The sequence below is a fragment of the Formica exsecta genome, unplaced genomic scaffold (genome assembly GCF_003651465.1).
Source record: "Formica exsecta isolate Colony F162 unplaced genomic scaffold, ASM365146v1 scaffold2, whole genome shotgun sequence".
NCBI classification, from domain to species: domain Eukaryota; kingdom Metazoa; phylum Arthropoda; class Insecta; order Hymenoptera; family Formicidae; genus Formica; species Formica exsecta.
The window spans coordinates 3,912,458-3,923,944 of record NW_021849297.1 but is presented as its reverse complement, the minus strand read 5'-3'; the positions used below and the strand labels follow the sequence as shown (position 1 = coordinate 3,923,944).

The 11,487-nt window shown below is 36.0% G+C and overlaps 1 protein-coding gene across 9 annotated transcripts in view; it reads right to left on the bottom strand.

Moving 5' to 3' along the window:
• Nucleotides 1–11,487, bottom strand: part of LOC115234522 (RNA binding protein fox-1 homolog 2) — a 262,018-nt gene that overhangs the window by 50,971 nt on the left and 199,560 nt on the right. For all 9 annotated transcript variants that reach the window (XM_029805663.1, XM_029805664.1, XM_029805660.1 and 6 more), the window contains one exon: nt 6,079–6,133. In XM_029805663.1, the coding sequence (XP_029661523.1) occupies nt 6,079–6,133 (55 nt within the window). The remainder of the gene's footprint in view (nt 1–6,078; nt 6,134–11,487) is intronic.

Below are 11,487 nucleotides of genomic sequence, written 5' to 3'. Positions count from 1 at the left end.
CAAAAAGAGAAATGGTTAATGGACTAACGACGTTGTTTTTTCAAGAATGCGAGTCTTGCTATATCTTACTTCGCTGCCAGAAATTCTGCTCCTTCTCTGATTTCACGTGAAATCTTCCCTTGGTTTTGTTCACGGCAAGATATACAGATGTGGAATATATGTAGAATAGAATAGAAATGTCAGAGAATAGTTTCTTTCGACCATAATAATTCTATAAATTACTCAGTATATGTATTCTTACATTTACCGGTGTTTACACAAAAAGATCTTGCCCAGTTACGCCAATTTATGCTCACATTTGTATGCTTAACATCGTTGAATGCTTACTCATTTGTGGACATATATATAATTACTTCGGGCAAAGGTGTAATTGCGCTTTGCGGAATGTTCGTTGCGACGAAGAAATCTCTACACATTTTCGTCCTATCTTTATTCCGATTTTCGCGCGATATTTCCATATATCAGGTCAGCACATCTTTAGACAGAACGCGAGATCCGCGAAAATAAACGTGCCCTCGTTCCACTTCTATGAAAACTACTTTACAAGATGCGATTTCTTCGTCGATTTATTTATCGAGCGCAACCGACAATGATGTCCGATTTGCATAAAACTTATCGGATCTCGCGACGGGCATGCGCATCGGAAATATATCATGCAAATATTACGCAAACACGTCGCGCTGTGGCGCGTGAAATTTCGTTCTCGCTTCCCCCTTTCTCCCTTTTGTACGCTTTTCGTTGTTCCGCGAATTTCTCGCGCGAAAATGCTGGCGCGCATATAAAACACGCTGTAATTCCATTAAACCCCGTTTCCGGTATTAACCGCCAGCGCGGCGATAACGGGTACCGAGAAATCTCTCGCGCGCGATGGGAAGAAAAATAAAATTTTTTAATAAAACGAAGCTCCGCGCGGGTCGACCAAACTTTGTCGTTCTATTTCTCGCGCCATCGTTCTATTCTTTTCACGCTACTCCTCCATCGGCATCGGCCGACTTTGCAACGCAGCGAGAAAACGAAAACAAAGAAGTTCTCGCGAAAAGTTCGAAAAATAATGTGCGATCCAGTCGCGACTAAATGCGAGATTGATTCTTTTCTCGTTGAAAGTATTCTTGGATTCTAAAAAACGTAGTATGTCAATTAGATAACAATGAATCTATTATCAAACGAGATAAAAGAATCTTCACAATTTTGGCCAGAATAAAAATCTTTTCCGTAGAACCAAATATATTTTATATCTTACAAATAGAATGATAAACATGTAAAAAGAAAAAGAAAATATTAATAATAACATGATATTATATCGAACTCTAAGTTATCAGTGATAACAATGAAAATTAAATGGAGAGTAAGAAGGGAAGAATTGTGATTTCAAGACGAACAATTTTACAAAAACGAAAAGAAGTTAGCGGTGAAGAACAAAGTTAGCAAAGAAAATTTTTCTCTTCGCAGAAGTAAGATATTACGTGCGATATCTCGATGTGCGTTGCAGTGCGCTTTTTCTTGCACGAGGAGGCATGTAAGACGGCGGCTCGCTTAAAAAAAAAAAGAGATATCGTGAGAGAAGTGAGAGAAACGAAAGAGGAAACGAAGGAACGAGACGCGGAGAAAATGTATGCATGTCGTGCTACGGGGCGTTATTTACGATGAGCGAGATGAGCGAGACTCTGCGTAAATTATAAGTATCACGTAGCACACATACCGGTATTCTCACGGAATCAGCGAACGAAGAAGGCAACGAACGTAAGCGTATCCGTAAAACGCGACCGGTCCCGCGAAGAGGAGAGAGAGAGAGAGAGAGAGAGAGAGAGAGAGAGATGCACAGATAGAATGCAATAAAAAAAAAAAAAAAAAAAAAAAAAAAGAAAAGAAAAAAAAAGAATCAAGATTCTGTCGCCATTTACATGCTTTTGCTGTATAATAAATAAAGATGTTAATTTGATGCAGCAAAATGCGCTAAAAACATTCTTAAAACGTGAGAGAATATATATCAGAGGAAATATTGTTTGATATTAAAAATAATTTTTTTTTAATAAAAAAATGCTTTTTTGAATTGAAAATTATAATAGTGTTCTCTAATTAATTTTTTTTTTTTTTTAAATGGTTAAAATTGTCAAGCGCGTGAATTTTCTATGTACCGGTTAAGAGTCCAGAGACCGTGTATCGCCGTTTAAGAGAAAGTGGGACGGACGAGGGCAAGTGTGCAATTTTTATGACTCCGCTCTGTAAATCCTGTCGATCCGAGACATATACAGGGGTGGAAAAACATATACTAGCGACGAAAAACGGGTCGACGGGGTTGAGCCGCGTAGCTCTTTCTCGCTCGGTCTCCTTTCAACGTTATTTATACAGGTGGCGCATTTACAGAGAAGTATAGGAAGGAGAAAGAGCCCACATGGCCAGAGCGAAATAAATTTGCGAACACAGAAACGGCATACTCGGTACATTGCACACGTTGGATAACGAGATTTCATGGAGAGTGCAACAATAGTACTAACATTACTACTTTATATTTTAAAAAGATAAAAATATGTTCCAGATGACGCAATTATATGCGTTCTATTTCGAGAGAATTCGTGCTGCTTTTATTAAAGTCATTAATCAATGCTTAAATACTCAAATCCCTTTCTATATTCGAGTAACATAGAAATAATGACTTATTCTCGAAGATACATGGTTTCCGAGTGAAGATTAATAGCTGTATAATGAGGCGAATTACCGTACCTATATTTGCCGCCGAACAAGCTTCTATAATTAGAAATGTCCTACTTTTATAATAGAATTGTAGTGCATATATTTTACCTGATATTCTATATTATAATAATATCGTGACGTGTCAATTATTTCTAAATGTTGGCTATAAACAGAAAGTTAAAAAAATACGTTATGTGAATATATATTATATAATGTATATATTATATAAATTATATTAAATTATATGTGCACTTTTATATCAAATTACACGAGTAGAAGCCATTTGTATATATTATGTATTAATCCCCTCTTATATAATAGAAAAAAATGGCCTAATGAAAAATCTAATCGCACACGCACTCAATTCACCTGTATCGACTTCGAATCTAGGCATGCATACATTTCCCTTTCGGTATTATTAGCATCTGAATGTGCGCGGTTAAAGTTCGCGGAATAAAACTTAAATGTCGTTTTTATCATTTATCTTACGTCTCGTACAGGCTTTCCAGTTGTGAAACGTAAGATGTAAGAAAAATTTGCGTAAAGCGCCTTTCACGTCGATTAATGTCTCTATTATGTACAGCAATTCTTTTCGAGAGTCTCCTTGAATTTAATCACGATATTACTTCGTGTAGAAAAGTAAAAAAAATTAACTCGTTAAATCTTCGCCTACTTGAAATCAGAGTTCCAAATTTTCAAAAAATACCAGAATACCAGTCGCTGACGCGCTGTCGATTCGCAGCTATTACGATACTATCGAATGCGAGAGAGGCGAGAGGTGTCTCGGCCATTCCACACTCCATCGACAGTTGTCGAATCGGTTATTAGAGGCGTCGCACGGGCAACGTGTGCACCTGCACGCGCCAAATGGACCGAATTGATCTTAACGTCTCTCCCGGCGCGCGCTGAGGGCGCGGAGCCTTAGCATTCCGATAATTGCATGTCGCGTGCGTGGGTACAGATTAAACCTCGGGCGTACAGACCGTCACTCGATAGAGAGAACATTCATCTATCGATGTTGGCGAGAATCACTTCAGCCGCAAAGTCCTGTTTGATTTGCGATTAAATCGTGACGAGCACATTCACAAATGCAAATGCATAAGCGGCTGTAACGTTATTGAAAGGATGTATGAATAATTCGATATATAGTAAATATTCTTACAATTTTAATTAAGAGATTCGCGCGCGTAATTATGTTTATTATGGAAATTAATTTGGCTCAATAAATAACGATGATATTTCGGTGTGCTGTTGAAACATTTATTTGAGAAATTTATAGAAAGAGAAGAATTTAATGATATATTAATTAAAATAGATATCTGTCAATGCTAATTAACGCGTATCAGAGACATGAATAAAGTTGAAAGAATACATAGTCTATAGAATTGTAGATATCAATTTGTAAGTCGTATTCGTCCTTCTATGCAAGTTTGAGCGGTATCATGAATGCGATTATAATTAGAGACGTCAATCACCGCCAGCATTCGGCGTCCTTTGCGGGTTCAAATTCGCTGACAAGAATTGTGTTCGCGTTAGGAAATACTTGGCAACGCCCGTTCGATCGTTATTACCGTTACAAGTATCGATTATTTATAACCACATGCGCGCGTGCTAGCTTGGCTGTTTTGATCCCCAGAAGAGATCGACATCAATGTCGGCTAATCCTTTTGATCAAAAGAGATTCGTTTGAAATGTGAGATATTTAGCTGAATCGTGACGAACATGATAAAAATTTCCGTTTAAAAACTTATTATTATTACTTGTAATTTTTTATTGATACATTACTCTTTTGTATTATGTGTTTGGATATATAACCTTTTTTTTTTAATTTTTTTATATTATTTTTTTTTTGTTGGAATACTTTTCAATTACACGTTATTACTAAACGCAATAATTTGTCATATTAAATAAAGATCTTTGTAAAGATTATTAATTACGACCCAGAAATATTCGCTGGACTGAAGGACTTCATAGTGTAATCGGCGAAGAACCTATTTGAGCAGTCACTTGGTTACGTAATACCACATATTTGCAATGTGTTCTCTTCACAGCTGGTGGTCCGTCAAGTAATCCGGATTAAGCCGCAATTTAAATCGGGCCGTACGACCGGAATGAGGTTAAATTTGGTTTAAAACGCTCTGCCGTGTGCTCGTAATAGATGTTGTGCGCACAATATAAAATTTAACAAAATAAAAATATTTTGTACTCTCTCTCTCTCTCTCTTGTTAAAAGGTTAATGCAAAACAGTTATAACTCTTACAAATATAAGTTTACTCTTAAACTCTGTTGTATTGATTTTTAAAACAATATAGAACTTTATTTCTTTCACACACCGTAGAAAATAACTTATGCTTAAGATTCCATATGTAAATATGTGCATATATTTTTTCCCGATATTCTTCGAATTTGAATTTCAGATTTACGTACCTAAACAAAATGTATTCTTGAAATAGAAAATAAATAGAATATTCGCGCGCGCGCGCGCGTGTATGTGTGTATATATATAAATATATAAAATCGCACAGAATATTTTTATCCGCTCATACTAAGCAAATTTTACACGCGGATGCGTATGGCAAAAGAGAAGCAGAAAAGAAAATCGCAGAATTTAGAGGGCGCGAGATTTCTTTCGTCTTATTTTGCAATATAAGGGAAGACTCTTTTACATCTTTACGTCGGCAAAGTCGGGAACGAGCAACGCGAATGCAGAAAATGTATATTTCCCGCGGAAATAATCTCCGGAAAAATATACGCGCTCGACGTTTGTACAGCATAAATCGTATGTGATAGAAATGATATACGGACTCTATATTTTTTTTTATTATTTCATACGATGGACTACAACGTGCGAGAGTAATACCGCGCGATCGACCATTTCACGAACCACTTTCGAAAGCACGGTCGTATTTTTCTATCGCGAGTTTCTGCTGCGTTTCATGAAACTTCAATTTCACGCATCAAATATCCGCGAGCATAATTTTCTCGCGCGCATACACATAAATATTATATACATAATCAGAATATAATCTTACGTTTAAGGAGAGAAGAGTGTCTAGTTTTTCGACTCAAAATATTTCGGTTGAGCGATATTTTTAAAAATAATTAAAAGCGCGAGCAAAATCATTTTAATTAAGTTCCTATCACAAATCGTACCCGTCTAGAATCCTTTGCGACCTTTTTTCGTAATATTTCTATCTCCGATATATCTCCTTACAATGTATGCATAAAATCTGGTAATCTGATGCGCAACACGCTATATAGGATGTTTAAGCTCTAATGGAACTCTGTCGCAGTGCCCGGGGCGTTCAAGTATTAAAGGGCCAGAGGGGAAGCTCCAAAGAGCGAAAGTTACCGAGAGATAAAAAGGATAAGAAAGTTTCGACATACCGTTCGGCACCGTCGGCGGCTTTTTCGTCTGTACCCTCGCTGTTGCGTTGTTCACCTGTCGAATTATAAGAAGAAGCACATATTAGAACAACCGAAACTTCTTTCCAATCCGCGAGAGATTTCTACCTAACATCGCCCAACTTTCGGGAGTCGCGCGTGGTCACATTTAGGTCACGTGCTTTAAAAAATAAAAAAAAAATAAAATAAAAAAGAAAATATCCGCCGTTAAATATGATCATAAATCATAAAATATACAAAAAGAAAACTTTAGAAACTTGTTATTATCAATGACCAATTAAATTTAAAAAGTGTGAAAATATCTCACGATTTGATAAAAAATAATTTGTAGCAATGAAATATTTATGTAGATGAAACAGCTTCCATTAAAATACAAACGTAATATACTAATTATTAGCCGAAATAATAATGAAATAAAGTGTGATTGTATAAAAGCGGGGCAATCACGATGGAATTATATATCTGAATGGAATAAAATTTTGGGGAACTTTGACAATTTTACGGGGCCACGCGCGAATCCTGTAATCAAATATGCGTTGTACGATGCAGAATCGTATTTGCGCAATTGAGCACAATTTGTATTGCGGAACTGAACGTGTTTTCGTGAAATTTTTAAATTGCCTCAAAATGCGATAATTATGCATATCTCTGCATCGTACACGAATCAATTATGAGCAATATTTAACAAACAAAATTAAAAATTGTATACGGTTGCACGTTCCTTCCTATTGCATTTTTCGCTTTGATCGGTTTTTATAAATAAATTGTCTACATATCAAATTCTTTGTGATCATAGTTTCACTTTATATCGCTTACACAAATCGCGTATGTCATGCGCTGACATACACAGATCTCGGTAAGCGTTTTGAGCGTGCAAACGCAACAAGTTTTCACTTGAATTTAGATTTTTTTTTCTACCGCTAGAATTTGGCTTCTGATACGTAAATTTGCAATCAATAATTCATTTATCAATTTATCAATTTAGAAAATAAGTCAGGATTCTTGTAATTGTGATGAAATGCGTATCCAGAATTTTTTCGTCATCAAATTCACGTATCAATATACTTTGCATCCAAATTCAAGGAACATTATTCTAAGCGTTAGTAAACATATATATAACAATATGTAAAAATCTCTCTTTGAGAAAAAAGAGATTTTGTCTTTTACAGTTTCCAACTTGCAAAATAATATATTGATCAATGTAAGATAAATTCGATTAAAAATTAAAATAAAGGCTTAAACAAAATTAAATAGGTATGATTGTCAACTGAAACAAATCGTAACAATAAATATATCTCAATATATTTTAGATTTTTACACAAGATTGACATATTTATCAATATCATTAATTTTATTTTCGAGCAAAACGGGAAGAGACAGGAAAATGATTTGTTAAATATAACGTTATCGTTATTTTAGAAGTTAGAAACTTCAAAAACTTTGACGGTCGACGAATTTAACGCTCCAGTAACAATCAATCATTTGCTATTCAGTAATAGCTTCATTATTCACCTTACATCTATTTATCGCTTTTTAATAAACGTCACAATGTTGCCGTCACACTATTACTGTATCAACCTGCGAATTAAATATCGACAGTAAAAATGTTTTTAGTCACTGAATCGCGCATTGTAACTGGGCGACAAATGCGCACAATACGTGTATAAATAACGCGCGAACAATTCTCGCATTTAATCTCGTCGACCTGCAAAGAGAGCTTTACATGCGCGTCAATTGTCGAGGGAGAGGGCGAGTGCGACAACGCGGTTAAATAAAAGTCAACCCGACGTCGAAGGACGCAACTAATTTCTTTTATTACGCGACTTACGGATATCAATTACACGAGACAGTTAAATGAAAGCAATAAAAAAAGAAGAAAAAGAAAGGAACCGATTGCCCCGCCGCGTCTGTCAAACTTCTTCCCTCTCCCTCTTTCTCTCTTTTCTCCTTCATGACCGAGAGAAAACAATGGCAAGTCTTCCGGTAGATTTCCGATTATTTCAATTTCGCTCAAGTACTTTTGCGTCTGGCAAAAAAAGACGAGTTTCCGCGGGTGGATCGCAACTTGTTTCGTTCTTTATCGAACGCTTCGCTTACCATGGGCTCTTCCGCTTCGGTTTTTGTTCTACCTACCTGCCTACCTACCGATCTACACTCGCCTTTTCATTTTCCTGCCCCATTTTGCGTCCACTTCAGCAAGGATAGAGAAGAGTTCCGTCGAGACACAAAAGGTTTGTGATATCGTAACGTAACGTATCGTATCGCGTACGTTTCTACCTTTGAAACAGCACGAAAATGCATGCCGATTCAGTACAAATGTTCCCCGACCGAGGCTACTTGGGACATTGAATCTTTTTCTTTAGATATTTTTTCGTAACAATGTTTTTCATCGGAAGTAATTATACAAATGTGCGATCAATTAATTATTATAAAAAACAATAATTAAAAAAATTAAATATATATATCTTGATAATTAAGGTAAGTAAATATCATAGTCTACGAAGATAGTATAAATCAAAATAGTAAAACTTCTGTAATCACTACTTGTTCAATTCACGTTGATACATTACTCAAATCATGTATGTAGATATATATTATTTACGAATTTTTATGTTAATTTAACTATTAATTCAATTTTTATATTTAAATGACTCGAAACAGAAGTCGCATGTTGCGGAATTTTTCAGACGTCAGGAAGTACAACGTTCTTCACAGCTGATTGATAAACAAAAAGATTTGATGTGTCTCAAATTCGCGACAGGACACGGATCTTGAACAGCGTATCGACTCTCACGAGGATTGTGAATTACAAGGGTATATCCAGGGCCAATCACGCCGACTGTGGCGCATCGTCGAGTAATTTGCATTTTACGATCTTGTTTTTAGCAACGAGGATTTGCTACCGACTATCGCGTACATCTCGCGATACAAGTAGCGTAGAGTTAAATGAACATTGTTAATAAAAAATATGAAGACTGACAATAGGATCATTTCAAAGATAAGAAAGTTTACGTTATAAGATAAGTTTATCTCAGTTTTTCTAAAAATAATAAATTATTCAAATTATTATTATATAACGAATTATGCTGTAAAACCGTTAGAATGAATTTTTTATTATCTAAACTAATGTTGCTAAATAACACATAATACTGTCATGGCAATTATTTTTAAATGTTTGTAAATGTATGTCATACATTAAAACATGTATGTGTTTTAATAATTGTGTGTATGTTGTGCTGCGCGCTGTTCTATGTTCTATGTTCTAACTAAATAATTTTTTGTTTCGATTTAGAAACCTCGTTTAACAAAATATATTTGAGTGTTTTTCAACATAAGCTTTTTTCAAAAAAAATTCGTTCTGTTCCTGTTCACACGAGTATCGTTATACGGGATGCTGCGAGATGCAACGGATGCAGAAACTATGCGGGCTTGCACTTTAACGAATAAACAAACGAGTGAAACGCGAGTCGACGTTTGAGAATCAATCCCGGTCGATAATAAACAAGCGTGTCCGTGCGTGAGCTACCTTGCTCTGACAAACAATTGCAGCACGATGCGATGGGTGAATTTTTGTTTGCCGCGTTCGAGAATCAGCGTATCGCATTCACTGCGTTCAACCGACGGAAAGCATCGCACACAGCCCGATTGTTTTGCAAATTATACCAGCGGATATTAATGACACCAAGCCGAAACCGACAGGCAATTTCAATTTGGATTGGGTGTTATCCCTCTCGCGTTTTTATATAAATAAACAGAGACGATACACGTTTCGACAAAATGTCGTGTATGATAATTGTTGATCCGAAATTGTACCAATTACAATAACAAAATAAAGTAATTAAATAATATTGCGATCAAAAATCATCACTACGTTATTTTCTTAAATATAGATGACGGGACAGTGTGAATCGAAACTTTGCGGTCACATAAAGTAGGCTACTATTTTTATCGAGAGCTGCCAATTTTATTATTGAGAGTATCGAATATTAGCATATTAAGTTTGACCGCAATGTATTGTCGTAATGAATATGTAGATATACGTATAAGTTGAGTATATTTTAATGCTCAAGATAGAAGTAGAGAAATCGATATCTCATTATATCAGGGTGCCGCTTTTTTGAAACATCTCATTTGAATGTGCAAAAAAGATTCTAAAGAGACAGTCACGATCTTATCTGTGACTTTATTAATACGGCAAGGAACAAATTATGAATGCAGGCCGCTAAATAATATGCAAACAACAGGGTTGCGACGAAAAAATTCGTTTCGGCAGCCTTGTTATGAATCTATCTTTATGGAATACTGTGCCGTCTAAAATTATGCATAAATCAATATTGCAAACTCCTCCGCAGAATGCATTGATCAATGTCATCATATATTCGGCTCCAAATCCTACGTTGTATTATGTGCAATTTTTTAGATAATTAAAATATATGTGTGTAAATAATAATATACAAGAAATCGTAATATATTTTATCTCTAAATAGAATAATTATATATAATTGCAGATTAAACTTTTGCAATATAAAATTACGACATTTGTAATATCTTTCAAATAAAATGGTTTAAAAATTTAATAATGTAAAAAATAGTAAAGCTACAAAAATTTTATAATATTTTTGAATAAGATTTCTCAGAAACCTGACTATTACATAATACAATTGACTGCGAGCATTGGATCGATGAAGGCAAAATGATTGCATTAATCAAGACCCGAGTACAAGAGCGATCGGCATTCAAAGGATCTAACAATCGACGCGATTCTCCCCGAGCAACTCCCGCCTGGAGAGAATCCGCGAATTTCCCGAGCACTTATGTCATTCCTCAGGGAGTAACAGGGTCTCGTCCACAGAAGGTTCGACCTTAGACTTAGGGAGCTGCTTGCGATCGAATGAGCGAAATGGCACTTTGGAAATTTCACGTAACCTCGCTCGCCTTCGACGAGCGGATATCTACATAAATTTGACTTGCTAAGGCCGAAAACTCGACCACCGACCGGCTGCGGGGGCTGACCGTTCGTGGATAGTAGTAGGGTAGTACCTGTCGTTAATACCGGAAGCGATGTACGTAACATATGACCACCCGCCGTCGCTTCTACTAGGTCATGTTAGGATCGTGCGGCGAAATGTACGAGGTAATCGAAATCCTACCCTTTCTCCTCCGTCCATCTTGTTTGCTTACTAACCCGATGTCCATGCTATACGGTGACCTTAATGAATGAGTTGTTTCTCCTCACTGTGCTTGATCATTTAGCTAAAAATTTTTTTCTTCAGGTAAAAATTTTGATCCGCTTGCATAAATCGCACGTTCTCTTTTAAATATTTTCCGAGTTGCAACTTGCGCATATCTATAGCTTCTTGTTTATGCGACGCTCCTTGATAAACCATGTTG